Source organism: Urtica dioica, chromosome 4 (genome assembly GCF_054948205.1).
Source record: "Urtica dioica subsp. dioica isolate 48M chromosome 4, U.dioica_male_clone48M_v1_H2, whole genome shotgun sequence".
In the NCBI taxonomy this organism is placed as follows: domain Eukaryota; kingdom Viridiplantae; phylum Streptophyta; class Magnoliopsida; order Rosales; family Urticaceae; genus Urtica; species Urtica dioica.
The window spans coordinates 22,316,789-22,333,954 of NC_142759.1; the positions used below are offsets into that span (position 1 = coordinate 22,316,789).

Consider the following 17,166-nt stretch of genomic DNA (forward strand, 5'->3'; position numbering starts at 1 on the left):
AATATTTATTTAATTCTGCGAATACCCGTTTTCCAGAATTAATGCTGTCAATCATAATTACAGCAAGTGAGATAAATAATGATAAACATTATTATACGAAAGTTCTTATCCGCCTTTATCAGAACCGAATCGAGGACTATGGACCTAGTAATAGAAGCTTAACAAATCCGATGAAAAAGACGAAATAGTCCTTTTTCTTTTTCCATCGATTCGTTTAATCTTGGTCAAATACTCCACTTTGTAAGCCAATACTGAACTCTCCTTTATACTAGAATTATATCTATTCATCGTGACGAGTGTCCACTGATATAGTCAGTTCGTGATCAAGATCCTCCAGGTTCAACCCGTATCGAGAGAAGTCAATTTATTCCGTTATACTTCCCTTGATACATATCAGCCCTAAGCATTGTTGCTTCCCTAGCGAAAGATTCTTTCGAACGTTACTTACTTCGAAAGTGCGCGCAATCTGTCGGTTCTGGAATCAACCCTTAGGTGAGAGAACATTAACCTTCTTTCAGGTAGGCTGGATTCCGTATCTGTAAATCATTTCCCACTCGAATTATGCTCTGAGAAAACTCCCATGACATAAGATGTGATTAGCATGAATAGCCTTTTAGCGAATGAGTCAAAGAGCTCAGTAACATAACCCAGTGTCCATGATCACTTCAGGATTTAGATCAAGTCTCACTATGACCATCATAGTGGCCTTGGTTAGTGTGTCGTAACGGTCCTTAAACGACACATCTACACCAAGACCTGTCCAAGTCGTACACTTACCACAAGTGTAGAATGCTCCCACATAGTGATCAACCTTCACCTATGTGTTCCACATATATGACTTTAGAAATAGTTTTCCATGCGTATATCAGTCATCGACCATGTTTTAGCGCACCGCCCGAACTCAGGTGCCCAGCACGTGACTCAGTTAGATACGGAGGCTATGGAATAATGAATGTTTAATAGATCTCATTAAATAAGAAATAACGCTTTCAATTCAAATAGATAATGAATGTCAAACTTTATTTTATTTATAATTTCAACTAGAATTTACATAAGTATCTTCTCGTGGGCAAGAATTCCTAACAAAAGCATCATGTAGCCGCGGGGATCAATCTTTACGATTTGGCGAAACTGTCTTCTCTAAAATCGATTTGACTTCACGATTAGAGACCTCTGCCTGCCCGTTTTCTTGTGGGTGATAAGCTATAGTGACTTTGTGTGTGACACCATATCGCCTCTAAAGAGCTGCAACTGATCGGTTGTAAAAGTGGGTGCCACGATCACTTATAAGAGCACGCGGTGTACCGTATCGTACTAATATATTATCTTTAATGAACTCAACCACTGTTTTTGAGTCATCCATGCGTGTGGCCTTGGCTTCAACCCATTTAGAGACGTAGTCGTCGGCGAGAAGAATGTAGTTGTAGCCACTTGAAGTCGGGAATGGCCCCATAAAATCAATGCCCCAAACATAAAATATATCAACAACAAGAATTGGAATTTGAGGCATCTCATTGTTCGAAGTAATGTTACCTGTATGTTGGCATCGGTCACAAGCCTTGCAAAAAACATACGCGTCACGAAAAATAGAAGGCCAAAAGAACCCATACTCGAGCACTCGTGCAGATGTGTGTTTCGGTCCGAAGTGTCCTCCACATGCTTGAGAATGACAATGAGTAAGAATAGACTGAAACTCGGATAGCGGAACGCAGTGCCTAATGATCTGATCGGTACCGTTCTTGAATAAATATGGATCTTCCCAAAAGTAGTATCGAGCATCTCGGCGTAGCTTATCTCCTTGGATCCGAGAGAATCCTGGAGGTATTTTACCAGTGGCTTTGCAATATCGGCATACCACGATACCTCGACCAAGTTCACGGCCATGAGTTGCTCATCGGGAAATTCATCCCTCAAAGGCAAGTCTTCCTCTGCGCGAATGAGTCAGTTCAAGCGATCAGCAACAGAATTCTCGGGCCCTTTCTGATCTCAAATTTCCAAATCAAACTCTTGAATGAGTAAAATCCAGCGAAGTAGGCGTGGTTTGGCTTCCTTTTTTTGTCAACAGATACTTCAATGCAACATGGTCAGAATAAAGTATCACCTTTGTCTCGAGTAGATAAGAGCGAAATTTCTCAAGAGAGAAGACGATCGCGAGCAATTCTTTCTCGGTTGTTGTATAGTTTATTGCGCATCATTCAGCGTCCGAGAAGCATAATACACGACGTAAGGTGTGTTGTTGACTCGCTGCCCGAGGACTGATCCAACTGCATAATCACTAGCGTCGTACATGATCTCAAAAGGCATATTCCAATCCAGTGGTCGGATAATAGACGTTGTGGTCAGCAGCTCCTTAAGTCTTTCAAAAGCAGCCATACACTTTGTATCACATACAAATGAAGTATCTTTTTGCAATAGATGACAGAGCAGGTTTGCAATCTTCGAGAAATCTTTTATGAATCTTCTATAAAACCTCGCATGACCAAGAAAACAACGTACCCCTTTCACATTTGTCGGTGGGGATAGAAAGCGAATTAGATCGACTTTGGCCTTGTCGACCTCAATTCCTCGAGATGAAATAACGTGCCCCAACACAATCCCATGATCCACCATGAAGTGACACTTCTCCCAATTTAACACGAAGTTGGTTTCACCACATCTTTTCAAAATAATTGTTAAATTAGAGAGACACGAGTCGAAAGAGTTACCATGTACACTGAAATCATCCATGAAGACTTCGATGATGTTCTCGGCATACTCCGAAAATATGCTCATCATGCATCGTTGAAATCTTGCGGGCGCGTTGCATAGGCTGAATGGCATTCAGAAGTAAGCAAAAGTGCCGAATGGACACGTGAATGTTGTCTTATCTTGATCCTCCGGTGCGATCACGATCTGATTATACCCCGAATATCCATCGAGGAAGCAGTAGTGGGAGTGGCCGGCTAACCTCTCTAGCATCTGATCAATAAACGGTAGAGGAAAGTGATCTTTGCGAGTAGCTTTGTTGACCTTTCTGTAATCGATACACATTCTCCACCCGTTTTGAACTCGCATGGGGACTAGCTCGTCTTCTTCATTCCCGACGACCGTGATCCCCATGTTCTTCGGAACACATTGTACAGGGCTCACACATCGACTATCCGATATTGGGTAGATTACGCCAACATCAAGGAGTTTCAATACCTCATTTTTCACAACCTCCGTCATCGGTGGGTTCAGTCGCCTTTGACCATCTCGAGCGGGCTTGGAATCTTCCTCGAGAAGAATTCTGTGCATGCAAATAGAGGGGCTAATTCCCTTTATATCGGCAACTGTCCAACCGATCGTAGTTTTGTACTCCATGAGTACTTGCACTAGCTTCTTCTTTTGATTTTCGGTGAGGCTTTTGGCAATAATTACCGGAAGTGTCTCGTTCTGTAATGTATAAACTTTTGTAAACGCTCGACTTGTGAATTTGAATAAAATGGACGAGTTTTATTTCAAATTCTTGTTGCATATGAGACACCCTTAAATTTTAAATATCTTGGAAAATGAAAATATTTAAGGTCGATGGAATTTCGAAATGGGAATATTCGAGTAATTCAATATTATTATTCGAAACATACTCGGAGATTTAAATCTCGAGAGAAAAAAATAAATTCCGAGATCCCTTAAGTATATTCAAAATAACGAGAAATCATATTAATTTTCTCGATTATTTTTCAAGATTATTTTTAATTAATTAAGGACATGATTGTGAGATTTTATTTTAAAAGGACTTATGTGCAACATTTTGAAGGACGAGATTGAAAGAAAAAGAGGAAAAAGGGGTCATTTTAAGAGAATCGCGTCAAAGTTTGAGTGGACCGCTTGTACCGCATGGCGTAACGTGAGAATGCCACGTAGCCACTGATTCCACTCTCCCTCTCTCTTTCTCGGCCACGTCACCCCTCATCACTCTCTTTCTTTCTCTCATTCTCGGTCTCCATCTCTCTTCTCTCCCTCTTCTTCCTCACATCACTCGGCCAAAAGAACCAGGAAAAGGAAAAAAAAACAACACCGAGCTCCATCTTCACCGTCACCAAGCCTCATCATCACCGCCATCCTCTCTCACTCTTCTCCTTCCTTTCTTCTTTGCACGCCATCAAGCCATCGAGCCACGTTGCCGCGCGTCCACGCCGAGGAAGCACTCCGCCGCGAGCTCACCGTGAACCACCGGGACGTCGGAGCAAGGGGAAATCACCGGGAAGAGGACGAGGAAGCAGTGGAAGCAAGGGATTTCGCTGATTAAGGTGAGGATTTCTTCTCCTTGGTTTGGATTCAAAGCTAGGGTTCATAGCTTGTGAAATTGGGGGTTTTGAATCCGAGTCGAAATCAGTGGAATTGATGGGTTTTAATTGGTTGTGGGACTTGATTAAAGATGTTCCTAACTCGGATTTGAGCATTGTTATGAATTTTCTTGGTTTTGGTATGAAATTTGGCCGAAAATGTGATAAACTAGGTTTTGTTTGGGGCTTTTGATTTCTGCGAGTTATGTGATGATTCTGAGACGTTCTAAACCTGTTTAAAGCTTGAGTTTTGGTTGATAATGGCTGTTTGGAATTCTGTTGAATTTTTGGACGAATTTTCATTGGGATTGCTCTTGGCCGTGTGAATCTTTAAGGTTTGTTTTCAGATTTGCGATGAATTGTTGTTATCTGAGGCTGTTAGGATAAATCTGAGAACCTATATACCTTGGGTTGAGTAGTTGCTTGACCGTGGGTTTGTTTTGAGGTTTTGAAATTGTTTAGTTTGGTTGTGTGTTTTGGCCGTGAGCTATATTGGGTCATGTGAGGTGTTGAGACTGTTTTATGGATTGATTTATGAGCCTCGGTTTGATATGTTTGTGATCGTTGTTGTGTTAGGACGTTTTCGGTTAGTTGGATTCGGGTTGAGTTCGCTTGAATTGGTTTTGGGTTCGGGTTGTAAGTTATGAAAACGGGATTTGGATTTTGGAAGTTTATTAGAGTTGGAATTAAGATGTTAACTCGTTATGGGATTCCGGGTTTGAATTACAGATCTTGACGGACGAGCGGGAACCCGACGAGTCGAAAACGACAAGGCCGGTTTTTGAAGATATAAGGATAAAGGAGTTATCGAAATAAAGCTCGATTAACTCGTGAGTTTTAAATCGCTTATAGCGTTTAAATACTCTTAGTTTGTTTTATGAAATGTATTTTCAGTATTTAAATAAATAATTTATGATTATTTATTTAATAACGTTTGTGAGTTTAATTTATTATTCGTTTGGAATTCTCGGTTATTTTAATTTCGGATTATTTAATTTATTTAAGACTCATGATTACTCGTTGAACTTTATTTCGTATCATTCTCGATACGAGAGTACGCGAGTCTTGAATAAGTTTAACTTCCGGAAAACCGAGGAATAATAAATTAAATTCTCGAATTCCGAACCAACTCTAATCCCGACAACGAACCACATCCTCTTTAAGTAAACTCGAATCCAATAACTAACGGATGTTCAACTTCGGATGCTAGTTCTTCCGACGTTTCGACAAGTGCCAAGTGCCTCGAAGAACGTGTGAAGCAAGACATCTTCGGGAATCGTCAAGCTTTCTGTCGAACAATTCCGGGTAAGTGAGGAGACATAAGTCAACTACTTACCAAGGGTATAACCCTGTTTGTTTGTGCATTTGCTTGCTAGTAAACAAGAGTAGGTAAAAGCCTAAAATGAATAAACTCGAAAGTTAAGGCTTCGGCCACTCTTGCTTGAAAACTTAGTTCGGGTACGCCCGTTAGGTTCAAACGCTAACTTGAATCAGCCACGTTTGCTCTGTGTATAGTTAGACTCTCTTCTAACTCTAGGAAGTAGGTTAGAATCGAGAGGACGGAAGAGCGATAGACTCTCAAATTCGATCGAGAGTAGAGAGTTCGGAAGTCACATTTCGAGCTTTCAACTTAAAACACTTAACGAGCTTCAAAGGGAAACAATAATTTCTTTCGGGGTTTATCCCGTTACGCTCTTCCGTATATAAGTTTAGCGTGTACGCTGCTAGCTGCAGGGTACCCAAATTTTAATTAACTGTTGTCGGTGGTACCCACAAGTTAACGACTTGTGTTTGTGGCAGACCAAGGTGGTCTGTATGGCGCTGAGTACTCAAAACTGGGAAGAACCCAACAATACGGGAAGACGCCATGGGCGAACCCGATGGTAATGGGCAGTCGCCTCGAGCGAACCCAACGATAACGGGCAGTCGCCACGAGCGAACCCGATGGTAATGGGCAGTCGCCTAGAGTGAACCCATTCAACAATGAGCAGCCGCCTCGAGTGAACTCATTGTCGTGCCAAGACGGCACACATGCGCCGACGTCAGATGAAGATGGTACCACTAGTGGATCCCAGACAATTTTAAAATACCCAAGCCGCCGTAAGATCGCTGCTCGAGGTCTGAGGCTGGTTTCTTGTCGTTTGGAGATTGTAGCAGGAGAGGATGTACGATCTGGTAAAGCGGCAAGTATGTAGATAGAGTGTGGCCACGCGTCAGTCATGCTCTAGTCTTAGAATCTAGCTGCATCTAGCATTCATTCTGCATTCTTATGTGTTTGTTTGCACGTCACATGGCATTAGTCTTTTACTTTATAGATAGACTCCCACTTACTGAGTCAATCGACTCATAGTTTTATGACCTTTGGTAATGTAGATAAGGGAAAGGCTCGTAAGCGGGAAACGAGACTGAAGACCGAGACCGAGCACGCATTGCCTTGACCTATGGGCTATGGGGTTTCTTAATCGGGGGTTAGTATCTTCTGATAAAACGTTCCGGAACATATTTGTATAAGAGTCGCTATAAGACTCTAAGTTATAAAAGCGAAAAATTTCCCCGAATTTTCGCAAACTATTTTATTATATAATCTTATGAGATATTATGTTTAAATTATGTGAGTTATGTACAGATTTGAGTTGATCAGTCGCGGTTCGTGGGCGAGCTGTCGCTCGCGGGTCGTGACACGTTCTCTCCAAGAAACACATACTTCAAATAATCTGGCAATGGCTCTAATTAAAGTTGGGGAGCCTTTTGGATTGAAGGCAGCACCTTTTCTACAGCGGCAGGGAGCTCGATGTATTGTACATCCTTTTGTTTAAGTTGCAGTGGTGCATTGAGTGCTGTAATGTTCTCCATCTTTGCGGTGTAGCCCGAGGTGGTGATGATTAATTCTGCATTTTCATCACTGATCTCGACACTTTCCCGAAAAGAAATATCGACATCGTCGTCTCCGTATAGTTTAAACACTTTTTGTGACAATTCCTCGATGATGTCAATGCCGCAAATAGTGTGCACATCGCTAGGATAACGCATGGCTTCATAAATGTTAAAACGGATTATCTCTCCGTCAAACTCCATCGTGAGAGACCCGTCATGGAAATCAATTTTTGTTCTTGCGGTCTTTAGGAACGGTCTGCCAAGTAAATCGGTGTCGTAGACAGTGATGAATCTGCTTCCATCTCTAGAACATAGAAATCCGCTAGAAAAATTAGTTGGTTGACTTGAACTATGACATCTTCAACAACTCCAATTGGACGAGTTGTAGAACGATCAGCCGACTGTATGATAATTCCGGTCTCCTCAAGCGGTCCCAGATTTAGAAAAGCGTATATAGAGTATGGCATCACATTGATAAAGGCTCCCAAATCAAGCATAGCTCTTTCGAACCGTCTATTGCCTATTATGCACATGATAGTAATTTGCGGTTGTGATGGGTGTTTACCCGAGTTCTGAGCTTCTAACTGGTTGAGCAATGTAGCCATTTGCTCGATCTGATTATCTATGTGTTGAAGATATGTGTCGGTCGTTTGCATATATGCTTCAGTTTTCTATATGAACTGTGTTTGAGACGTGCAAAGAGCTCTGACCATATCACTCAATGAGATTTCTTGCCCTTGACCTGGAGCTTGTTGACGCTGAAACTGCGTAGGCCCTTGGCGTTGATTTCCGTAGCTCAAATTAGGGTGATTCCTCCAAGAGTTGTTGTAAGTATTTGACATTGGCTATCCCGGGAACCCACCGAGTGCATTAGCTTCTTCAGGTGATGCCTCTTGCAAAGTTGGGCACATATTTGTGGGATGGCCCACCACCGCACAAATCCCGCAAGGTCGTTGTTGTTGTACTTGTCCCATAGCAAGTTGTTGGACTAACGATGTAAGTGTAGAGATTTGTTTACTAAGTGAGGAAGAATCAACCTCATTAACTCGTTGAACCAAGCTTGAACGCGTTCCAAACTGTTGGGAATTCGCTGCCATGTTGGAGATAAGTGCGCGTGCAGGGTTTGGTGTTTTTATCAACTAATGCACCTCCGCTAGCGGCATCAATCATGCTCATCTCCATGGGTAATAAGCCTTCATAGAAATACTAGATTAGAAGTTGCTCAGCAATCTGATGGTGTGGGCAGCTTGCACATAGTCGCTTAAATCGCTCCCAATATTCGTATAGCGTCTCACCAGAGTTTTGACGGATCCCGCATATCGCCTTGCGGATTAAAAAAGCTTTTGACGCCGGAAAATACTTCTCTAAGAATAACCGCTTCATCTCCATCCACGTAGTCACAGATCCCGCTGGAATGAAATAGAGCCAATCCCTCGCAATATCTGCAAGTGAGAATGGAAAAGCTTTCAACTTGATTTGATCTTCTGTGACTCCGGCTGGCTTCATACTCGAACACACAACATGAAACTCCATGACGTGCTTGTCGGGGTCCTCACTGGGAAGACCATGAAACTTGGGCAATAGATGAATAAGCCCAGATTTCAGCTCAAAACCCGTATCGTTTGCCGGAAACTGAATGCCCATCGGTTGTTGGTCTAGCAACGGGGCTGCCAACTCCTTTAGTGTACGATTGTTATTCGCCATTGTTTCTTCCACTTCCTTCTCCTCTTCTTTGAAAAGTGGATTAAACTATGCACTAAATGCTTTGATTCTTGCTAGTCTTTCGGCGATCTCGTTGTGAGACATACACATGAGACAAATAAAATAAAGATTGAGAAATAAAATAAATAAAAGAAAATAAAAAATATATCAAAAACTATTGCCGCGTCCTCGGCAACGGCGCCAAAAATTTGACGGTGTCGTGAATACGTCAAATTTAGAACCTCACTTCCTAACTGTTGTCAATGGTGCCCACAAGAAGAGTAGTAGTGTTTATTTATGTACATTTGATGTCATATAGGCTCACGAAGACTCTTGCTTGTAATTGCTTATTTATTAATAAAAGTTGAAACGTTCATTCATTCTTCCTTGTCTAAAGCTTTATGATAAAACCTTAGTCTTTAGTCCATAAACAAACCTAACAACACATGAAGAGACAAATGTAGATTTGCATGAACAAACTTTTCATGGTTTGCTTAAAACTATATATTCACAATCTAAGGATCAAATGACTACTGATCTCAGTACGATTGTTAGGAGAATCTATGATGTCAGGTTATGGGACATTGAGAGTTGGAGACTTTATAATTCTTTTAAGTATCTTCTGAAGGTACTGAATTGACCAGTGCACTTCTAGAGACAAGATAAGAACAAATCATTTAACCTCTTATGTCTCGAAGTCACTACGTATGAATTGCATCATGCTTACCTCAATCCTAAAATGAGACATGCCATTTCATAGCTTACGTATTCTCATTTGAGAAAGTCAGAGTTCGAATTCACTATGTGATTCTTAACAAGACCTATTGGTGAAGTACTAAGTTATGAAGATGTCATGAGTAACTTTGTGAAGATCTCATAGATATGGAATTCATGTACAAGATTGCCGAAATACAATGTATATCACCTCATGCTGTGTTCCTTGGTATATGAATAAATTAACTGGCCAGTGTCCAAATTGAGTCATGACTCTTTTGGATGAAACAATGTGACTTGTTAACTCCTCGTCAATACATTGTTTCCAACTTATTCACAAGCGACAAATGAGTTGAGGAAATAACAGCTAGAAGGGTAAAATGGTAATTTTGTAAATCCCGACTAGCTGATGATATTCATGAAGGGTAAACATAGATAATATTAAGTGGATCCACTCATCACAATTAAGTTGAATTCTTGAGTAGAAAATAAATACATTTGAACCGAGAGATTTTCAGTGTCAACTCTTTAGTGGAGTCAATTGACATTAAACTAAACTTGGAAAAGGTTTGTGAACTTTTGAGCTTTGTTCATTTGGATCCATGAGGTCATTATCACAAATCCTATCGAGTAGGAATAGTTAAACTAGAAGCTAAGTCAAAACAAGAACGAGACAAGTTTTACGAAAATTGTCAAAAAGGTATTTTTGTCTTTTTGGACATAAGATGAAATGAATGTCAATAAATTTTTTGACATTGTCATATGATGACATATTATCACTCGGCCATAACAATTTTATTGGGCCTTGTGGATTAATTTCATTTCATAGAATTTTACTATAAAATTCTTAATGGGCTTTTCTTATGTTGTCATGAACAAATGAAGAAGCATCTAGATGCCCACTCTAGAGGACTTGGCCGTTCAACATAGCTAGAAAAAGAGAGATTATTTTATGCATTGATGTATGAAGATACTTGCCAAAAGAAAAAGAGGAAACAAATTTCCTCCATAAGGAAAGAGGGAATTCAGCCAACAAGGCTAAGGGATAACAAAAGGGGAAACAAATCCAAGGCTTCTAGAAGCCTATGTTGGATGTGTAAAGCAAAGGGAAAAGATGAAATAAGATTTGCTCATGAATGCTTGAAAAAAGAGGAAACTACTTTTTTCCAAGGCCAACTCTTCTCCTATAAATAGGACCCTTATTCCTCTCATTTCATTCATTCCACATAAGTTAGAGATTGAGAGCTTCTCTCTCTAGACCTTGTGGTGGCCGCCACTCTCCCTCTCTCTCTCTCTCTAGTTTTCTTTCGTTTTTTTTTTTGCACCTAGGTCCACATTTCACCTAGTGTTTTAGCTCTCGACTTTGAGACTTGTTCTTGAGTCGTCGTGTTTAAAAGTGCCCACACACTAATTCCTTTATCTCTCGAGTGATTATTGTGATAGAAACTTTCGTGGTTGCTCGAGTTCCCGAGGAAAGAAGAGGGACGTGCTGCGAGGAGAGACGAACGTTTCAACCTTCCTAAGGCTTCTCAATGTTCAAGCTTCTCAAAGGTTAGTAAACATTTAATGCTAATTAATAGTTTTAATTTATATGTACTTGCTCTTTGTCTAGGTTAGTAAAAACGTTTTACTTGTTTTAAAGAAAATTTTTAAATTATGTCGCTTGCTCGAAGCGTTAAATATTTTCTTAACCCTAGATTAATTCCAACACTAGCAATAGTATAGGGAAAATAAGGGTCGATCCCACAGAAACACAATAGTTACGATTCTTCTATTTTCTCAACTAAATTAACCGGGGGATTTTTCTTGTAACAATAATAATAAAAACACGAGAGAAAATTAACTAAAACAATCAACGAATAAAAATAACGAGAACTTTCACTAATGAGATGATTATGGTCAAGGGATTTCTCGCCACCACTAGCCTAACATGAATTTCGTATTGCGCCATTCCTCCTAAGATTTGCTTGAACCCGAATGCATGAATTCTAACACTCAATCCTTATTAATTCCTAACACGCGTTATTGAACTAACCTAGAATTGGCAATACTCTCTAAAAACTGGCTAATCGAGTTTAACTAATCAAGCGTATTAATTAAACAAGGTCTTTCTCACAATATGTTCATAAATGCATAATCCCATATTTTTGCCACAATTCAAACCGTTGATCATAGACAATCCCGATATTCAAACTAGCTATCAAAGCATGTATAAATAATTTAGTAAGCTTCCTAAACAATTCAAACACAATTCATAGGAAAACATCAAATAGAGAGAAACACAATTTCATAGATTACTCAAGGAACTTTGCAATATTCAATTCAAGTCATAGAACTAGGGTTTTGAAATTTCTCCAAACCATTAAGGAATTTAGTCACACATTATTGAATCAGAAAAAGAGAAAAGAATAAAAGTATTTTGAAGTGTTGTAGCCGTCCAGTAGCAATCGCCGCTCCTATGCAACTCTCTTCTTTTTCTTCCCTCCTTTTTTCCTTCGTCCTTCCTCTGTTATATATCTCCCTTCTCTTTTTTCTTCTCCTGGTAACCGATTATTATCCAACAACTCACGTGATGGGCTATAATTCTTCCAAGCTCACGTAATGGGCTTTTACCCCAGTTTAGATATTAGGCTCATAATCATTATCATCCCACTTTAGCTATTAAAGATTATAATGCATCTCTAGCTTATTGGCGATTAATAAACAAACGTGAACTTGTAAAATGTTGTGGTAGAATGTACAATCTCTCCGGCAAGAATTCTTCCAGACTTTTCCATCTTTATTTTTTGCCTCTATTTGCTGGACTTTCACACCCTTTTAATTCTTTATCTCCAAATAAATCTATAACATCATAAACACATTATTTAGATTCATAAATATAATTTTATAATTAAAATGCATATGAATCCAATATAAAATATTTATAGATTTAACACCCTATCAAACTCCCCCACACTAGAATATTGCTAGTCCTCGAGCAACCGTTTATTGAAAGAAAATAAAATACTTAAAACAATGAAAGAAAAAAAAAACCGTTAAACTCCTAGGTGGCCCATAGAGGACGAGTGCTGTCTCCTGAGGGCTTCCAGTGATGATACCTACAAACATCTTTTGTCTCTTTTGTAGTTTCCTGAAATATACAACGCTTCAAACCGTCCAACAAAACACATGTGATCCTTAACTTTTTTTTTTTGCATAAGAGAGAGAGAGAGAGAGAGAGAGAGAGAGAGAGAGAGAGAGAGAGAGATTGTGTGTGTGTGTGTGTTAACCAAGCTATCATCTATGGAATTGTGCATAATACCAATCAACCATTAATTCCTATCAGGAACTCCGATGTTTTAATTACCTTCTCAGCATCTTACCTTCTCCATTGGGCTCTCCACTACGTCGCAGGCTTCGCACAAGATCAAGAGGTCTTTGCAAGGTTGTAACGGGGCCATTGGGTTAAATTTTGGCTCATGAGAAACGGGAATAAGGAGATTTTCTGAAAGGTTTCAAGAACTTCATGATAGAAACACTCTTTAGCGACACAGAAGTACTTGTACTAATGTTGGAGATTAATACGCCTTTTTTCACACTTTCACATATGTCTCGTGCTTATTAACTCAAGCATTGTTGTACTATCACACTCTCATCCCCCAATGTATAAGCTTATACGTTCTCTCAATTATTTATTGTTCTTTTTTTTTGTTTATTTGTTTTTTTTTAAGAGAGAAATATATGGCTATTTTTTTTTTTAACCCATATTACATTCATCACTCCCCCACACTTGTGTTACTAACCATTTCTCAACAACAAACTTTGACCTCAGATTTCATTGATCACTCTCCCATACTTGTCTCAGTGTTCATTCTCTCAACAACAAACTTTGTCCTCATTCATTGTCACAGCAAAGTATTTCTATCAATCGGTTCAAGAAAAAAGGGTAGGATAAAAAAAATATAGGTTAGATAGGAGTGGCTCAAAAAAGAAAATCGGCTAAAATGTATAAGGCTCAGGGGGCTTACTAATGTGTCGAAATCATCGATACCTCTCTCCGATGACTCCGCATGCTCAGGACCACTGAGACTCATGTTGCTATTGGGTTTGGTCTCCTTTCATTTAACTTTTGAAACCGGAACTTTCGATACCCTCCAATGCCCGAGATGGATCAAACCTGCAGGATAAAGGGATTAAAAAATTAAAAAGGATAAAATTATTATTCACATCATAAATTACCACCGTTATATTGTAAAAAGAAAAAGTCGAGCCAAAGCCTCGATACTCTTAGCAATATTAGACGAACAGAAGGCCATTTCATATATTTTCCTACCCATTTGCCTTCATTTACAATCACTAAATTAGGTCTCCAAAAATCCTAACAAACCAATTCATGTCCGTCTTCAAAACCCTAATATCCCATTCGCAAAACCAGCGCGGCTCTCTCCTCCTGAGACTCCATTTCAGATCTTTCTGCGACTTCTCCCTCTTCAGAGCAACTCCAGCGAACAAGGGTTCTAGACTCCCCAGACCCAAAGATACCCCATGCATTCCGTCCATCGACGAAGAGAAAAACGATTCCGGGAGAGACTGGAAACAAGTAGTGACTTTTTTGAGGAGTTTGAGAACAGAGAAGCGCTCTGACAGCGAGTCCGCGAATATATTCGAGTCCGGCGAGAAGGCCATCGACGGTGTGAGAAACGAGGCCAAGAGAGGCTCGAGAAATGTGAAGAGTGTTTTGAGAAATTTGAAAACAGTGAAGAGCTTCGGGAGCAAGTTCTTGAGCCGGATTGAGCCCGGCGGGAAGACGATCGACTGTGAGAGAAACGAGGCCAAGAGAGACTCGAGGAATTTGGAGAGTGTTTTGTTGAATCTGAAAACAGTGAAGCGGTTCGGAAGCGATTTCGCGAATCGGATCGAGTCCAGCGAGGAGAGAGCGATGGAGCTTCCGAGAGATGTGAAGTTTCTAGTGAGGCATTTGTACGACGGAGGCTATTTTGACGAAGCAGGTTTCCCGACCAAGACAAATGATGATGATGATGCTGAGAATGGTTTGGATTTCAGTTTGTTAGACGATGACTTTGGCCGGAGATCAATAGCTATCGCTGCGGAGAAGTTTGGTAAAGACAACCAAAAGATTGCAAAGTAAGAACTTTTTGCTTGATATCTGCTATCATTATCAACAGTGATAATTTTCGCGTTTGAATGAATAGTGTCTGATGTGAATTGGTTGATATTTGTTCACAGTTCAAAATTTGAAACTTTAACCAGGGATTATGATTTAGTCATATCTGCCTTCTGTGTAGCTTCTCTGCTGTTTTTACTTTATTTTATGTTATTTAGGATTTTAATGTTGATTTTCGGATTATCAGATGACTTTCTGGCAATCACAGTTTACATTTCGAGCTTTTTTCTGCTGAGAGAGAGTTACTAGGGTTTTGGTTGGTATTTTTTTCATGTTGAAACAAGATTCACAGAACAGTGGCTTCATTCCTGCTATAATAAATTGGGTAGCGTCTTTGTTGTCTTGCTTTAGTTCATGATTTTAATGTTGATCACTTGATTGTTGGATTACCAGATGGATTCCAGGGAATCACGTGAAAAATGTGCTACTCTTAGGCTGTCCGTCGCTTGAATGGAAGATCGTTTCGGCTGCGAAAAGGCTACGAAAGTTTTTTCAAGTTCGAGAACAAACTGTGAGTTTTTTTTTAATATTATTTTATTTTATATGGCTTAGTTTTGGTTGCTTATGTATGGGTCTTCTTACCAGGTTTGTGGCAAATGTGCGTTGAATCAATCTTGCAAGTTTGTGAACCGGAAATTGCACAAAACAGATACCAAGAAGTTGATACTAACCGATGTTATGATTGTAATAACTCAGTATGCTTTGGAATCCTTGCCTCCGCAGTTGCATGTCAGCGACTACATTAAGGCGTTGATTAGCCGATCGATAAATGAGGTCATAAAGCTAAGCCAAACTACTTCACAAAGCAAAAAGGCTCTTTCTCAACGCGGCGCAAGCAGGACCAAGTTCATGATATCAAGTAGTTGAGATGTCCAAATTAATCGGTTCTTGTCACTGATGATGAATCGTAAAGCCTGTGGCTTTATGCGATGCCAGCGTTCGGTGATGTGAAAATCGGCCCAAAATAATTTGCAGCCCCGGAACGAACTATGGGGATTGATAAGCGATCGAGTTTCTTTCAGGTGATTAAAAACGCTTCACTACAACTAATTATGACAATGGTTCTGCAAGATGGTCTAGGACTTTGATTATAAGGCTTGAATTTCGTTACATGCAAGTTAGATCTTGCAAATCTGAATGTCTTCACAGGCAAACAATGTTGTGTAGACTTCCAGAATATTGGGATTTAATTTTGGACCCCATGTTTTTTTTAGTGTTCTGGGTACTGTGTAGTGTGGTTGACTTGTTCCTCAGACCGTTTATCTCTGGTCAAACTTATGAGTTTGTAACAGATTAGTAACTTATGGGGCTTTGGCTGGTCATTTTTTACTTTCTTTTTCTTCTTACTGTTTAAATTTATTTTCCCATGATCCCATTGAGAGAAAGTTGACTTTTGACTTTCACTTGCCGCGACTCGTGTGTTATAATATGTTATTGTTTAACATTAGCTTTTGCGTAAAAGAGCTAAATGCTAGGATTGATAGGGTAATCACAGTCAGACAAACCACCATGCAATAAATATCACCATTATTTAATTTTACATCATTTATTTTTTAGAATCCAATGAATAATTGTTTGAGATCTTATATTATTAGTGACATTTTTTTTTTCTTTCCAAGACACAATCATTCCAATTCGAGTAAGTGGGTTTAGGCTATGTTCCATTCATTTTGAATTTGTTGAATTGAAAAGTAGAAGGGCATATTAAAAAAAAAAACTAGGAATGGCTTTCGTGACAGAGAGATTGAAGTGTTTACCATTATTGTTTGACATATTGTTTACCATTGTCGTGTCGGTGCTCAGAATTTATGGGTATACCCCTTATCGTAAGGATTTACTCGAGTTTTTCGGGAAAAAAATCGGTAGATTTTTAATAATATATAAATATAAAATAAATTTTCATAACTTTTATTTTTTATTTAAATTTATTTTATTTATATTTTTATTTAGAATTGCGATAAACTCTGGTTTTCTCGAGGTAAACCCCAATTTTATGAAATTTTTAACTGGGTCGAACTGATTTTTTGCATTATGGGATTCTCTATTGGTATTGGCGTGTAAACCTCGATTTTACGGGTATTTCACAGTTTTGTACGTTTCGCTATCGGGATCTGGCGGTAAGCGATAGACCGCGGGGTTACCTCAGTAACTCAAACTTTGCACTCAACAATACTAATTATTCTTTCCGTGTTTCCAATGTTTTTGGGTGGACTTTTTATCGACACTTGTTGAGAAACTTTAGGTGTCTCGTAAAGTCTTGATATAATATAATTATAAAAAAATAGGAAAATAAACAATTTAAACGTACGACATTGTTAAATAGCCAACGTTTGGTAAATCATAGGTAAATAGCCACTTTCAGACGTAAATTTTAGTAAATAAGAGGAAAAAAAACATTAAACGCCC

The 17,166-nt window shown here is 39.3% G+C and overlaps 1 protein-coding gene, 1 long non-coding RNA gene and 1 pseudogene across 2 annotated transcripts; 2 read left to right on the forward strand and 1 right to left on the reverse strand.

Moving 5' to 3' along the window:
- Positions 1-1,237: 1,237 nt before the first annotated feature.
- On the reverse strand, positions 1,238-8,840 carry LOC149401240 (uncharacterized; annotated as a pseudogene).
- LOC149401241 (uncharacterized) lies at positions 4,025-5,755 on the forward strand. Its single transcript, XR_016296733.1, has 3 exons — positions 4,025-4,271; positions 5,037-5,137; positions 5,518-5,755. It is a non-coding gene; the product is annotated as an uncharacterized LOC149401241 (long non-coding RNA).
- A 5,043-nt stretch (positions 8,841-13,883) lies between the features above and the next one.
- On the forward strand, positions 13,884-16,089 carry LOC149401242 (craniofacial development protein). Its single transcript, XM_089613875.1, has 3 exons — positions 13,884-14,720; positions 15,154-15,271; positions 15,346-16,089. Exons 1-3 carry the CDS (start codon positions 13,969-13,971, stop codon positions 15,625-15,627), a joined length of 1,152 nt encoding a protein of 383 aa, XP_089470001.1. The 5' UTR covers positions 13,884-13,968; the 3' UTR covers positions 15,628-16,089.
- The last annotated feature ends 1,077 nt before the right edge of the window (positions 16,090-17,166 follow it).